We start from the raw sequence: 15,391 nt of genomic DNA on the forward strand, positions 1-15,391 counted from the left end.
AATTATATATTGAGGATAAACTACATAGTACAAATATTAGGAATATTAGAAACCTCAAAATCTCGAAGAAATCTCTTCGAGCCAAAAATGTATTCGTGGTGTCATCATAAATAGCATTAAACTATATTTGAAACCCAAGTCAATGAAATAAAAATAACATGTATGGTTACGAATTTATTTTTGTGCAATTTCATCTAAATTAAATATCGGAAAATGGTTCGTTCTATATAGTTTATATCTAAGCTTATGGCTAAGAATCGCATTATATATTTATTTTTTTGATTTTAGATTCCTTACCTCTAAATGTTTTTAAAATCGATCGATCGTAAGTTTAATAAACATGGAAATCGTTTAAAATTCGAGACAAAGGCACTACTTCTTCTTGCCCCTGCCCAAGGTGAGTGTGTGCGTACCATTGGCCAGCTGCAGCCTGCGACGCTGCAGCTCCTGGCATTCCTCCTCCAGCTGGCGACGCGCTTCCTCCAGTTGGGTCTTCTCCTCGAGGTGCTCCCGCTTCAACCGCTCGAACTTCATGTGCAGATCCTTCTCGCTGTCCTTCAGTTCGTTTTCCTTCTGCTTGACCCGCTGCACGAACATCTGGCGCACCTCCTCCTCCTTGGCCTGCAGGCAGGCCAGATGGTCGGATCGTTTGGTCTCGAAGGTCTGCTGGAAGGACACCGGCTGGTTGTTGCTGTCCACGTCCACAAAGCCCATCTGCTGCAGGCGCCGCTGCCGGAAGAGCTCGTAGTGGCGTGTATGGGTCAGCTCACGCAGATCCTCCATATTCGTGCGTATGAGCATCTCGCGCAGCTTTACAAAGTCACAGTGCGCCTCGTTCTCTATGTGCACCGAACCCCAGGGATATTGGCGGGCACGGACCTGCTTTCCGGCCACCTTTACGAACTCAGTGCTGCCGACAACGGCAAAGGGCAGCTGGCCATTCATGGAGGCGTTGGTCTCGGCCACCGTTTCATCGTCCGTGGGAAACTCGTAGATGCTCACTTTGTTCCGGCGCAGTTCGTCCATTATGCGCTCCTTGAAGCCAGCCAGCTCCGACTTGGAGATGGTGTCCGCCTTGGCGATCACGGGTATGATGTTCACCCGGGTGTCCAGCTGCTTCATGCACACCAAATCCATGGCCTTCAGCCCGTGGCCAGTGGGGCAGATGAAGTACAGACAGGCGTGCACGCGACCATCGTGCGCACTGGCCATGGTGCGCTGGATCTTGAGCTCCTCCTGCAGGTACGCCTCGAACTGGCTGTCCACGTACTCCACCAGCGCCTTGTAGCTATCGCCCTTGTTCACCTGATCCCCGTAGCCGATCGTGTCGCAGACGGTGAGCTTCAGGCGGACGCTGCTCTCCTGCAGCTCGTAGGTGTTTGCCTTTAGCTTCACATTGGGCAGGTTGTGCGGACTGGGCGTGGATCCAAAGCTGGTGTTGAACAGCGTGTCCATGAGCGTCGATTTGCCGAGAGCCGTCTCCCCGATGCACAGGATATTGAAGCTGAAACCGTTCTGGACGCTCTTGTTGACCAGTTGGTCCGGCAGGGTGTCGAACCCCACGTGACCGCCCAGCTGGAGCTGCCTCGGTGCCTTGGACGCCACCTCCTGGGTCTTCTTTTCAGTCGCTAGATGCACCATTTCGCTCTTGGTTTTGGTAAGGGAATGGTCCCGGATGGAAGTGGAAGCCCCTCTTTATACGCGGAAAACTCGAGGGTGCAGCTTGCGAAAATTCCGGCCTTTCTTTCTAATCACCCACTTGGGTTTTCCGGCATGTGGCATATAACGAGAATTTAATTCTATTCGGCCGTTTTCTACCTGTGATCTATTTTACCTGCACCCTTAATGAATTTGAATGAGATGCCGGGTCAATTGCTTATCGAGACAGTGCTGCTCGATTGCAAAATACATCTTTGCTACAAATAGCTAAAAAGGTTTAGCTATAAAACAACCAAAAAAACGACGTTTTTAAGGACGCAATTTGGTTATGAAGTTTTTAATAAAAAATCATGTTAGTTTATATATAAATATAATAAGCTTTTTATTTAAGGATACACAAAATCATGTTGATCGGTAATAATCGTGCTCGTATTGTTTGTTTTCTATTATTTCCTATAAGATTATATATATTTATAAATTTATTTATTTGGTTATTTTTAATAATTCTAAGTTTTCTGAAAATTGTAAAGTTTTTTTTTTTAGTTTTTAAAATAGCTAATAATGGCTCGATAACATTCGCACTGCCAGCACTGTTTAATGAGTTATCGATTCCACTTTCAACACATGCTGATTCCCAAAGCCGCAGAAATTTAAAGAATCCGAGGGTTTTCCGCACATTATTAACAAAATACACTGTAGCTATCCTCGAAAGGAAACGAACAAGGTAAGGGCGAGAAAGGCAAAAAGCTGGATTTTGGGGATAAACTTGCCACAAATTTCTCAGGCCGCGGCAGCACCAACCGAGGAAAGGAGCACCGGAGAAGGGCCTCCCATAAGAAGTCAGCTTTACGGATGTGATCGAACCACAATCAAAACCCACAACATGAAGCGCCACGCCAGGAGCAGTTTGTCGCGCAGCCTGGGGAGCAGGGATCGTGGTTGCGACAACGAGAGCGATCAGTCGGGCGACTCCCCTAAACGCTCCATTTGCGTTCCTCCACCCGCTAAGAGACCAAAGCGAAGTGGAACGGTCCATAGACCATCAGAAGAAAGTAGTGATTCAAGGAGATCAGATAAGGAAAGTCCAGAGGATGGTTCCGGCTCTGGAAAACAAAAGCGCTGTGTTGTCGTGGTATCAAAGGGGCTGCACAATGAGGAAACTAAATTCGCTAAAAGTGTGATTGGTAAAGATGGAACACCGGAATTTGATCAGTTCTTAGACCTTTTAATTAGAGAGAAAAGACTAAAAGTTTTGAAAAGAAATGGCATAAACCCAGCTAATATGTCCAGTATCTTACATAGAGCGCGAGCTAATGGTGTAAAAGCTTTTAGGGAGTTATATGATCTTTGGTTCGACGCACAAGGAAGAAAAACTCAATACCTAGAAACTTTAGAAGAAAATCGAATTAATCTTTCTAGTATTTCCAGCATTTTAAGTAAGGCAGGAGCTAGTGCTGTTAAAGCTTTTAAAGAATTGTACGATCTGTGGTTTGATCAAAACGGAAAGAAAACACGGTACCTATTAAAACTAGAAGAAAGTGGAGTAGATCTTATTCGAATGTCGAGCATTTTGCATGGTGCGGGGGCCAATGCTCCTAGAGCTTTTAAAGAATTATACGTTCTTTGGTTTAATCAGACGGGAAATAAAACACGATATCTTGTACAACTAGAAGAAAATGGAGTAGACCTAGTTCGCATGTCTAGTATCTTAAGTGGAGTAGGAGCTAATGCTGCAAGAGCTTTTCGAGAATTATACGACCTTTGGTTTGATACAGACGGCAATAAAACTCAATACCTAAAAACTGTAGAACAGGAAGGAGTCATTTTATCTAATGTCTCAAGCATTTTGGGTAAAGCGGGAGCTAATGCTGCAAGAGCCTTTAAAGAATTATACGATCTCTGGTTTGACCAGAAGGGAAAGAAAACACGATACTTAATAAAATTAGAAGAAAGTGGAGTGGATCTAGTTCGAATGTCTAGTATTTTAAGTGGAGTAGGAGCTAATGCTACAAAAGCTTTTCAAGAATTATATGACCTTTGGTTTGATGCTGACGGAAACAAAACTCAATATCTAAAAACGCTAGAAAAAAACGGAGTTAGTTTGGCGACTATGTCGAGTATTTTACATAGAGCACGAGCCAATGCAGCAAAAGCTTTTGAAGAGTTATATGATCTTTGGTTTGATAAGAACGGAAAAAAGACTAAATATTTAAAAACATTAAGAAAGAAAGGAATACATTTATCAAATATATCGAGTATTTTAGGCGGAGCTGGAGCTAATGCTGCGAAAGCCTTTAAAGAACTGTATGATCTTTGGCTTGATGCAAAAGGACATAAAACTCAATACTTGGAGCACTTTATTAAGAACGAAGATGGAGACGAAAATTTTACCGTTCACAACTTATCTGGTATGCTAAGTAGATCAGGAGGTAATGCTAAAGATGCTGTTAAAAAATTACATGATATGTGTTTTAATGAAAAAGGGGAAAGAACAAAACTTTTAGACGATTTCTATAGGGAAGGTTTTAAACCAAGCAACTTATCCTGTGTGTTAAGTGGATCAGGGGTTCAAATTTCTTCTAACTTAAAAAAGTTTCATAGTTTACTTTTTAATAAGAAAAGAGAAAAGACAAAGCTTTTAAATGATTTTTATAAGGTGGGTTTTAGGCCTTGCGATTTATGTAGTATATTAAGCGGATCAGTTGATAGCCTAAACAAATTTCACAATTTTTGTTTTACAGGAGAGACAGAAATATACTTATACCATTTTTTAAATAAAGAAGATGGTTTTAGCGCAAGTAATTTATCAGGGATATTACACGGAGCCAAAGCTAACATTTGCTCTGCTTTAAAAAATTTTCATGATGTTTGCTTTGATGAAACGGGCAACACGACGCAGCTTTTAGATGATTTTTATAAGGAAGGTTTCAGGGCAGATTATCTATCAAATGTATTGTGCCTCGCAGGAAACAATGCATCTTCTATTTTAAAAAATTTCCACACATCATGCTTTAAAGAAAATTGTTTAAATCACTTCTTCGCCGAGGAAAAACTTTTTACGCCGAAAAATTTATCAAAAAAGATATTATATGGAGTAGGGATTAATGTTCGTGCAGTTTTTAAGAAGTTATATGATCTTTGTTTTGATAAGGCCGGAAATAAAACAGAATATTTAAACAATCTTATAAAAGGTAGTCGGAGGGAGGTATTTAGTAAATTACATGAAAAAGTTAGAGGATGATATTTCGCTTATATAACACAATATTAGTGGAATACGGAATATTGATCTCAGAGGTTGATGCTAAAGTAGCTGGAAAGGGTTTTATTATTTAATTTTAAAATTATATATAATACTTCTTAACACTATGTAATTTGTTTAATTTGTTAGTATGATAGAAAAATTAAATTTACAAAAATTTTTAATTAGTTTGCAGGTACCAAATAAGTAATTTAATTATTGTAGGAGGAAATGTATATGTTAAACGAATGTTAATAAATTTTCACATTCTACCACTTTAAAAAGTACGAATTATTACTGTGATATATTACCTCTATCAAAAAGTATCTCAAACACAAGTTCTAAAGTTCTATTGACTATTTTCTGATAATTTATAGCCGTGAAAATAGCCAACAATGGTTCGATAACGTTCGCGCTGTCAGCACTATCGTGCGCGACGGCTGGCTATCGATAACCGCATTCCACTTTCAACGCATACAGAATTTGCAAAGCCGCAGAAAATTGAAAAATCCGAGGATTATTCGCGATTTATAGCAAAAAGAGCACTATATATATCCTCCGAGGGAAGCGAAGGAGGTAAGGACACCAAAAGCGAAACGAATTCCGGTAGTTTTGGAGCACTTTTCGCTTAGAGCGGTTTTCTTTGTCGTCGGGGCGCCGCCATTTTCTTTTTGCTCGGCCGCCGCTTGTCTGTCTGTTTTTTTTCACCAGTACTTTCACATCTCGATTTGTCCGCAGATTCCGCACCGGAAGCAAATTGCCCGAAAGTTCTCAGGCAGCACCAACAGAGCAAGGAAAACGCACCGGAAGAGCCGCCCATGAGTAGTCATCGAGACGGAGCCGGAGCCGATCGAATCACAATCAAAATCCACAACATGAAGCGCAGCGCCTCGCGCTCCCCGGGTCCGGCCTCCAGGAGCAGTTTGTCGCGCAATTCGCGGAGCATGGGTCGTGGCTACGACAACGGCAGCGGTGTGCCGGGCGACTCCCCGGAGCGCCTGTCGCCGGAGCGGATGCGTCGCCGCCTGGACCGATCCCCGAGTCCACGTGGCCGCTACGGCTCGCCGCATCGGGAGCCCTACATGCGTGGTCCGCCGCCCGCCGAGCGCCCGGCTGCCTACAAGGTCCTGTGCGTCAGCGCCCTGCCGCCCAAGGCTCCGGACGATTTCATCGAGGAGACCCTTTACCGCGAGTACAAGAAGTTCGGCGACTTCAGCGTGCGACTGGCTCACGATCTGGATGAAAGGGTGGCCTACGTTTGCTTCCGGACGCCAGAGGATGCGCGCGAGGCCAAGCACCACAAGCCGCGCCTCATCATCTACGACAAGATGGCCATTGTGGAGCCGGTGTACAAGTCCACCACCAGGCCGGAGTATAGGTGGGATTTATCTTGATACTTTCGGTTGAAGGTGTAGTTTAACTTTCTTATTTAACATAGCAGACCCCGTGGTCACTCCATGTCGCCGCCGGACTACGAGCGCTACCACTACTCACGCTCACCCATGGGCCAGGGTGTTCCTCTGGACCACCGCCGGCCTCCGCTTGATCCCTACGACCGCTACGGTCCTCCCCACATGCATCCGCACGCTGTGCATCCGCGGGACTACCGGCCCATGCACCACGAATATCCCCATCCGCCACGCGGACCACCTCTGCATCGCGGCGGCCATCCACATCACATCCATGGCCATGCACCTCCGCATCAGTACGCTCCAATGAGGCCACTGGCACCACGTCCACATGCGCCGTACGAAAAGCCCGAGAGCAAGAAGGACAAGTTTCCCAACTACTTGCATCACGTGCAGCCCGAGGATGATCCCCTGTCCACGCGCACCCTGTTCGCTGGCAATCTGGAGGTGACCATCGCCGATGACGAGCTGCGTCGCATCTTCGGCAAGTACGGAGTAGTGGATGACATTGACATCAAACGACCACCGCCGGGCACGGGCAATGCTTTCGCGTTTGTGCGCTACCAGAATCTGGACATGGCTCACCGGGCGAAGATCGAGCTATCCGGCCAGTACATTGGCAAGTTCCAGTGCAAGATCGGTTACGGCAAGGTGACCCCGGCCACTCGTATGTGGATCGGAGGCCTGGGCGCTTGGACCTCGGTCACTCAGCTGGAGCGGGAGTTCGATCGCTTCGGCGCAATCAAGAAGATCGAGTACCAAAAGGGCGAGCCGTACGCTTACATTCAGTACGAAACGGTGGAGGCGGCCACGGCGGCGGTAAAGGAGATGCGCGGCTTTCCACTCGGCGGACCAGAACGTCGTCTGCGCACAGACTTCGCGGAGTTACCGGGCGCCACACCGGCCGCTCCGTTCAAGGGCTCCAAGCCGCCGTATGACGAAAGTGCATTGGAGTACCGTCGTCCGGAATACGATCCCTACTACGAGGAGTCCTCGTCGTACGCACCGCGAGGTGGCTACTCCCCGTATCCACCCAGGGGTGGCTACCGCGGACGTGGCGGCTATCGCGGCAGGGGACGCGGCATGTACCACTATCACAACGATGTTCACAGGCCGCCGCATCCGGGATCCTTGGGTTCTTCCTCTTCGTCGGTGCCGCCTCCTGGGGGAGTGGATGACGAGTGGCGCCGCCCGCCGGGTGAATCCTACGACAGGGGAGCCCGCTCCAGCTCGCGGGAACCCGGTGTGGAGCGCTCTCGCTCCAGATCGCCCTTGAAGCGGACTCGCTCGCCCGGTTCCGATTCCGACACTTCGACGCGTCGCAACGACGCCCTTGGATCGGCCAGCACGGTGCCGGAGGTGGCTCGCAAGTGCAGTACAGTGTGGACCGGAGCCCTGATCCTCAAGAGCTCCCTTTTCCCAGCCAAGTTCCATCTGACGGACGGCGATACGGATATTGTAGAGTCGTTGATGCGCGACGAGGAGGGCAAGCACAACCTACGCATCACGCAGCGACTGCGCTTGGATCCGCCCAAGCTGGACGATGTCCAGAAGCGAATCGCATCCTCGTCGTCGCATGCCATCTTCATGGGCTTGGCCGGATCCACGAACGAAACCAATTGCGACGATGCCAGCGTGCAGACGCGTCCGCTGAGGAACCTGGTCTCCTACCTGAAGCAGAAGGAGGCGGCCGGCGTCATCTCGCTGCTGAACAAGGAGACGGAGGCCACCGGAGTGCTGTACGCCTTTCCGCCCTGCGACTTCTCCACGGAGCTGCTAAAGCGCACGTGCCACAGTCTCACGGAGGAGGGTCTGAAGGAGGACCACCTGGTCATTGTGGTGGTGCGCGGCGGAACGGCCTAAGATGGAGTAGAATCGGTGGACAAACTGGAGGTAATGACTAGCCACAGTGCTCAACGAAAAAAAGACTCCGGCACACCAATTAACTATAACCTAGCAGCCGTAGTCGTATCTTAGATGCCCCTCCCCAAAAAGGAGGCGGACTAATGGGGGTCACATACATGCAAGGGTCGTGTATGTGCATCCTCCCAAGCACCGCACACACGCACACACATGATGCACACACATACAGAGACATGAGCAGAACCGAGGAGACATCACCCACATCACCCCAACACCCCCTATTAATTAACCATTAATTAACCTTCTTTTGCAGACAGGATCTCTCTTTATGGTTTCATTTCAAGTTCTCGATGTGTTAGTGACAGTGAAGTTCAAACATCTTTTTATTATTGTGCTAAAAAGTTTGAAAAAGTCCAACAAGATTGTATTTAAAATCAACCCATACAGTTTTTTCCAATTTTATTATGTTAAAGTGTACACCTGAGAATGAAAACAAAATGAGTAAAAAAACCACATTTTCTAAAAAGAAAACTCAATTTGAGTGTCCGCTTATGATAAACAACTAGTGCAAAACAAATATCCCGAAAAAACTACAGTTTTTGTGTTCCTTAAATTGATTTCCTATTTTGATTTGTGTTACGCTGATGATTTCGCCTTTTGGTCCTTAGTTTGTGAACGAAGATGAAAATACAGTGCGACAAAAAGTGCACCAAGTAGTGGTCTGATTGTCCAGTCGATGAGTCCAAAACAAACATTACGAAGTGTATCCCCAGTTTGTTTGCAGTGCGATTTCCCGACGATTTGCAACAGCAATCAGTGCGAAGTGTTTAATTCCAGCTGAGTTTCAGTTCAATCAAGTTCCCCTCGATCTTCTAGAGGTTCCTTGGTGCTTTTGGCCTGTGGGTGCGCGAAAGTGGCTACCAAATCCAAATCCAAATCGTGTTCCGATCCCCGATCTATATCCGTCTTCCATCCGAAGAGAGAACGTCGTGTAGCATTTGCTCCAAAATGTCTTTGCTGTTTGATTGGGTTTGGCAATTGTTACATTGGTTTTCTTGTGGCTGCTATCAACAAAATGGTGTTTTGTTTATAATTTATACATGCGTTCATGCTACATTTATGTTTCTGTGAGTTCAAGTGTCATTCCACGAACCAAAATCAGTTGATATACGATGATAATCCGAGTAGTTGGCCCAGTGCATGTGTTGTGTATGCGTGTGTTCTCAAATATATTATTTATATATATATACCAATCGTAATTCTGTACACTCAGAGATAGTTGTAACGATCAAACGCAGTTAACTTGCATCATTAGACAGATGTTCGAATAATTTAGGCTTCAACAAAATATTATATCAAACTATTACACTGATATCTAAATAAACGTCAACTATCGAATCCTACCCAATGTGTTCAAAAATCTGGTGTTAAAAATGTGAGCTATGAGTTACAGTGCAACCAAGTGCCGAACAAAGTGAACTAAAATCCGATGACCGAAACAGGAAGGTAAAGAAATTGTGCACTATGCATTAACTTCAATTTTAATAACAACTCGAAGGCGCCCAGTCCCTGAATCCCTCCCTATTCAATCGTAGTACAGGTAAAAGGTGGTGCAGACCGCAAAATACGAAGGTCTCTCCACGCTGTAGGTCACAAATCCGTCCTTTTCAGCATCCCACAAGAAGTTGACCATGGAGTAGAGGCCCTGCATCAGGAATTCGCCCACAGTGACCAGCACAATGTAGCGATATCTAGTAGAACAGGGGGAGAAACGAGCTTAGTTGGGTATATATATGCAGAGAACCCAAATCACCTGTCGTAGTTGTCGAGCTTAATACGGTTCTTGATTTCCTCGCTGACCTGGGCAGCCATGTGCAGCGAGTGCTTGGGATGGAACATGTACTCATCGTTATAGTGTCGGTTCATCACCGCCTTGATGATGTTCTCCACGCGCTCCTTGTTCAAAGGATTCTTCGACTCCAGGCGGTAGGTGGGCATAAAGCGCATGGTGGGCTTGGAATAAAGCAGAAGTTAAGATAAAACAAGAGAGAACGCTATAGTCGGGTTGGTGTCCCGACTATATAATACCCGTCACTCAGCTAAAGGGAGTGCGAGGCAGATGGATATATAAAATATTTTTGATTGCGCATAACTTTTTAATGAATGGTCCGATTTAAAAATTGTCTTCTACATTTCGATAGGTATAAATATACACAACAAAATTGCATTTATACTGTTCGGAAATCTTTAAAGGTGTGGGCACAAGACACATTATAAAATCGTTACTCTACGAGTAACGGGTATAAAAAGGAGCCTGTTCACATGACTTACCTTGGCCGCCGGAGCACCCATGCCCAAGGGAACGCCTATATGGGACTTGGTCAGCGATCCGCGCTGGCTGCTTGCTGGCCTCTGCATGATGATGAAATGGGAAACCGAATATGCATGTTAGTTAAACCTTAGACACTATATCCCCCAATAGAACTCCCACAAGATATGGCGTGACTTGGACCAATTTTCGGCAATCCATACGTTCCCGTGTTCACATTCCGTTACAAGCATCAATTCATTAAAAAGACATCAAATACCTATTGTAACCATAATGGCAAAATCTATCGTATACCTTGTCGCGCTCCTGCCCCAGGCAAAGATTCACCAGACCCGACCAGTTTTTCGCTGCAGCGGCTGCCATTTCTCCTTTTTTTGTATTAATGGAATCGAGTCGGGTCGAGTGCGTAGCGGTTAGCCATAAAACCACAAATGATTATGCCATTAAGTCATTCCCTGCCAGATTGCCTGACGGCCTGTCGCCGTGGCAATTCGTGCCGTTTGTTGAATCAATACCGAGCCCAATTATGCGCCACTTGTCAGCCAAACTTACCGGCTTCTGGCTGGCCTCGGCCGACTTTTCCGCCTTTTCCTTCTTCTCTTTTTTCCCCTTGGCAGTTTCCGCCTCCTTGGCGGAGGCCTCGGGCACGGCGGCCTCCTTGCTGCGCCGCTCTTTCGGAGAGTCGCCCATGATCTCAGTGTTTAACGAAACGTTTTTTCGAAACTCCCAGACTCGAACGGAAATGTAATCGTAGAGAACGCAGAAAAATAAGAGCCCCCCTAGATCGACAGCAAATCAAAGTCGAATCGGTTCACAACGACAATTAGTTTACACTTTATTTGGTTTGCAATGTGGGGAATATGTTTCACTTTTCGTGCTAGCAATTCGGTTCGTTTTAAAGTATACATATCAAACATATACACACAGTCGGTAGACGATAATACACGATATTTACGTTATTACTGGGTGCTCTTGTGGCCACAAAACATCAATTACATATATATACACATATTCAAATATAAACGTACTCGATACATAATTCGGATTCGGTTAAATACACACCTAATAAATTGTCTATAAAAAGAAAAACAATAACAGTGCGAATTCTTGGCCACATTTCCTTGTCTTTGTCTGTTGCTTCATCTCCATCATTTGATCATTTTGAGTCCAGGACTCCGAGTATGTCTAGACCTTAACGAACAGTTGAGTGTTTTAAAAACATTCGTGGCTCTTCGAAATATAAAAACTCAAATTTAGTTACAAAATCTGCAGTACGACTACTAAAAATTGGCGATAAAAACGCGCGGGTGGAGATAGCACAACACCGAGGAACAATTTCTTAGACATCTAACATCCATGTACTATATATTATACGGGGCCAGTGGGCCTTATAAAAGAATAGCGTCTCGTCCCGTGCAAATTTTGGTGCAGACTTATGTAAATATTGGAAAGTACTAAATTTCTCCATATGTCGTTTCTTTCCTGTATTTTTCTTTTTGTCTTAGATTCTTTGTTTCCGTTTTTCATTTTTTAGATATTCGTACCAAAGTTAGTTTCAGTCGTGTAGTGGACACATAGGTAAAGCTTTAGTTGCGATCTGGGAGTCTGTTCGCAAATGAGTTTTAGTGACATGTAACTGGCTTACATTTACATAAATAGACACATTCCGTTTAGCCGATAAATCGTATGCAATGTATAGTGGACACGTATAAGATGCAATAATTATAATCAGTGGGTTTCGTTAGTACATATAGTAATTGCTGGATTGTTTTGGGTTATATGCTATGCTCAGCGGTGTCTTCGATCTGCTGATTTGTTTTCTTTTTGTTTTTTCAAATATGCCTCTAAAAATGTAGCTTTTGGAATTCGATTAGTTTCCGAGTTTTCTTTGATGGCACCGTTATTTCATAACGCCACATTTGGTCCAAAAATTGTAATGTTTATAAATCTCTTAGCACGCCAGCTAGTCGTTGGAGCGCACTTTGCGCAGCGACCCGCGGTTGAACTTGCAGATGGACTCCAGAAGAGCGGAGCGGGTCGGCTCCTCGCCATCGCCGCCTTCCGCATCCTCGGCTAGCATGTTCGGCGTGGACGATTGCCGTTCCACAACTGCGCCGGGTGACGCCGGCGATTCCTGGTGATACAAGCCGCCCAAGTGCGGCGCAGGAGTAAGCGGTGGTGCTGAAAGGAAGACGGAATAGCATGTGAGTCGGGTAGGTTCGAAGGAACAAGCTAACAAACTACTAATTTGAAGCTGTGAACGAACGGCTGTTAGATATCTACATTTTATGCCGGCCATTGTGGGCTCCTCGGGAGTGCTGTCGGAGCGGTTGAAGGAGTCGGCCCCACATAACCCACCAACCACCGCGGTGCTGGAGGAAGCTACTGCTGCAGTTGCGGCCACAAGCGACAAGCGTCCATTGTTCGTTTGGATTGAACCTTGCTGCTTTAGCTTCGACTGTTTGTGCTCTAGTTTCTAGACGTAAGCATTGATTTAAATAAACGAAAAGAGAAACCAAAAGATGTTTGTTAAGTGGCTGTGTGGGATTGATCTACGTGAAAAGGGTTGGGGGACTGGGCAACTAACTGCTTTTTGCTTGGATTTGCGTTTCTCCTCCTCGGAGCTCATCAATTCCTGGACGCGCACAATGCGCTTCTGGTTCTTCACCGACTTCTGTTCGTCCCGCAGGCGATTCTCGCTCTTGATGGCCGCCTGCTTCAGCAGCTCCTTGGCGTTCAGGGATAGCTTAAAATACGGCTTCTCAGCACTGGCGGCAGCGCCAGCGTTCTCGGTTGAAGCATACTGCGTGAAGAATCGGTGACCCAGCAGTTGCTCCAGCGTCGGCAGGCCAGCCTTACAAGCTTCCTTGGACAGAATGCTCTCGAGGAGGCATTCTGAAAAGATAAATCGTTTAGAATCGATATAAAAGCTTAATATTATAAGAAAACCCACTCAACGCTTCTGGACATTCAGTGATCTGGCGCACAACAGACTCCTGCAGTGGATAACCCATGGCCATTTCGAAGAGAATGTGACCGAAGCAGTATACATCAATAGTCTCGATGGCATGGATCTTGCTGTGCTGCATAAAAAAGGGCCGGTAAAAGGCTGGCACCCCCAGCAAAAAGTTCTCGATGTCCAGCAGCTTAACACACTCGTCCACTATCACTATGTTTCCGGAATGGAGGTGACCTTAAAGAAGTTTTCAGATGAATCATATTCTTATCTGTAACATGAAGAAATGTCTTACCATAGGCGTAGCCCTTGGAATGCAAAAATATGAGAGCCTCTAGGATCTGCTTGCCATAGGTGGCAACCTGTTTCATCGAGAGGGCAGTGCGCCCCTTCGGATTGCCGTACTTGCTGAGGAAGGGATTCTTTGGGTTCGCAGCCATGCACAAAACATCCTTCAAAGTGCCGTGCTTATGGAACCTACGAGGGGATATTATATATTATATCTTGTTCTCCGTATGACCCACGAAAATACTCACTTCCTGATGACGAGGCAACCGTTTTCGGTGTGCGCTGCCAGGATAATCGGCTCGATGTGCGGATGCTGCAGGCCCATCAGGCTCTTCATTATGCCTCCGATTTCCTTTTCGTCGACGAACTTGTCTGGCCCGTACTCGAGCCACTCGGCCACCACCTCTGCGCCGGGATCGAGGGTTCCCGCATCGATGGAGTGACCGCTGCCATTGCTGCTCCCAGCGGCGAAATGCTTGCTCTGATGCGTTTGCGAGCCGCTCTTCACCAGCTGCTTGTTGTGGCTCTTCTCCGGCGGCTTGGCGGTCACCTTGAAGTAGTGCTTCCGTAGGCGCCAGCCTATGGCGCCCATACTTCCGCCGAGGGTCCAGGCGGAGTCGGTTCGCAGGCAGAGCATGGCATTCTGCACGGCATGGTCTGGAATAACAGGGGGATTATTAGGGGTTTTGAAACCTCCAGGGAGGTCAACTCACCGTGAAAGGACTGCGAGTAACTCTCGGGGTCCACAAAGCGCTTGGCTGGCAGCGAGGAGGCCAATATGGGATTCATTAGTACGGCGTTTATGTACACTTGCAGGGCTTGCTTCCGTTCAGCTACGAACTCCGGGCGCATGTTACCGAAGATGCGCTTGCGAGGCAGCGGCAGCTCGATGCCGGAGACGCGGAGAGACTTGTCCAGCCGGTCGAAGTCATTGTAGCGGCGCAGAACGGTCCAGTAGTCCTTGTTGATGGCGCCCCTCCACACGCGCAGCAGGTACTCCTGCAGAGACCAACACACGCGCACACCGCATTGCATGAAATCATCAACAATTATTGATTTTTCACTGGGTCAGCAGCAGCTGCGCCCCGCCCCCCGTCTGAGATTCTACCTACCGTATGTCCGGCGACCTCCTGGACGGCGGTTATCTCGCAGCTCAGCGCTTGGGTGTCGTCAATTGGCAATTTCCGTTCATATCTGCTCGCAAAAACGGCCATTGGGCTCCTTTGGATACATTTTCCACTTCGGCTGCGCTGCTCCTGATAAGTGTATGTATGTGTGTGTGGTGCCTGTCTCCACCCTTTTGGACGCAGTTGGGAGTGAAACAAACTGCACACTTGGTGTACTAGAGTTCCTCGGTGAAACACTGATTACTTAGCTTTTGCGGACTGTCTTGCCCCAATCCCGATGCAGTTTTCTCAGGCCAAATCTGGACCCGGAGACAGATATATTTTTTCACTGTTTACTGTTTTCACTATCTCTTTGGTATCGATATCTATTTATCGATTGACTATAGCTCTGACTACCATCCTTCTTTAGCTTTTCAAGACCGCCAGTTTTAAATAAATCATATACCGCATATTATTGAAGAAATGGCTACAGAACAAATTGCCATTTTCAGTGGAACTCCATCGTAATGCAAGGTAATTCAG

At 46.5% G+C, this 15,391-nt stretch overlaps 4 protein-coding genes across 7 annotated transcripts; 1 reads left to right on the forward strand and 3 right to left on the reverse strand.

Moving 5' to 3' along the window:
* Window positions 1-255: 255 nt before the first annotated feature.
* On the reverse strand, window positions 256-1,872 carry Septin5 (Septin 5). Its single transcript, XM_017138285.3, has one exon. The coding sequence runs from the start codon at window positions 1,639-1,641 to the stop codon at window positions 373-375; it is 1,269 nt and encodes a 422-aa protein (XP_016993774.2). The 5' UTR covers window positions 1,642-1,872; the 3' UTR covers window positions 256-372.
* Window positions 1,873-5,315: 3,443 nt separating this feature from the next.
* On the forward strand, window positions 5,316-9,572 carry nito (RNA-binding protein spenito). 3 transcript variants are annotated; one of them, XM_070214075.1, is made up of 4 exons: window positions 5,316-5,473; window positions 5,636-6,275; window positions 6,336-8,199; window positions 8,483-9,572. In XM_070214075.1, the coding sequence occupies exons 2-3, from the start codon at window positions 5,716-5,718 to the stop codon at window positions 8,167-8,169; spliced, it is 2,394 nt and encodes a 797-aa protein (XP_070070176.1). In that variant the 5' UTR covers window positions 5,316-5,473; window positions 5,636-5,715; the 3' UTR covers window positions 8,170-8,199; window positions 8,483-9,572. The 3 variants fall into 3 exon arrangements, with proteins under 3 accessions (XP_070070176.1, XP_016993733.1, XP_070070177.1); XM_017138244.3 differs by having other exon boundaries at window positions 5,317-5,473; window positions 6,339-9,572; XM_070214076.1 differs by having other exon boundaries at window positions 5,318-5,473; window positions 6,336-9,572.
* Window positions 9,573-9,728: 156 nt separating this feature from the next.
* LOC108055058 (dynein light chain Tctex-type 5-B) lies at window positions 9,729-11,270 on the reverse strand. The gene is made up of 4 exons (XM_017138246.3): window positions 11,051-11,270; window positions 10,501-10,581; window positions 9,983-10,182; window positions 9,729-9,920 (listed from the first exon to the last, which is right to left on the reverse strand). The coding sequence occupies exons 1-4, from the start codon at window positions 11,186-11,188 to the stop codon at window positions 9,755-9,757; spliced, it is 585 nt and encodes a 194-aa protein (XP_016993735.3). The 5' UTR covers window positions 11,189-11,270; the 3' UTR covers window positions 9,729-9,754.
* A 38-nt stretch (window positions 11,271-11,308) lies between these two features.
* LOC108055057 (PX domain-containing protein kinase-like protein) lies at window positions 11,309-15,235 on the reverse strand. 2 transcript variants are annotated; one of them, XM_017138245.3, is made up of 8 exons: window positions 14,855-15,235; window positions 14,456-14,741; window positions 13,991-14,399; window positions 13,750-13,931; window positions 13,452-13,691; window positions 13,086-13,393; window positions 12,782-12,974; window positions 11,309-12,679 (listed from the first exon to the last, which is right to left on the reverse strand). In XM_017138245.3, exons 1-8 carry the CDS (start codon window positions 14,954-14,956, stop codon window positions 12,462-12,464), a joined length of 1,938 nt encoding a protein of 645 aa, XP_016993734.3. In that variant the 5' UTR covers window positions 14,957-15,235; the 3' UTR covers window positions 11,309-12,461. The 2 variants fall into 2 exon arrangements, with proteins under 2 accessions (XP_016993734.3, XP_070070178.1); XM_070214077.1 differs by lacking the exon at window positions 12,782-12,974.
* Between the last annotated feature and the right edge of the window lie 156 nt (window positions 15,236-15,391).

The sequence above is a fragment of the Drosophila takahashii genome, chromosome 2R, assembly GCF_030179915.1.
Source record: "Drosophila takahashii strain IR98-3 E-12201 chromosome 2R, DtakHiC1v2, whole genome shotgun sequence".
NCBI classification, from domain to species: domain Eukaryota; kingdom Metazoa; phylum Arthropoda; class Insecta; order Diptera; family Drosophilidae; genus Drosophila; species Drosophila takahashii.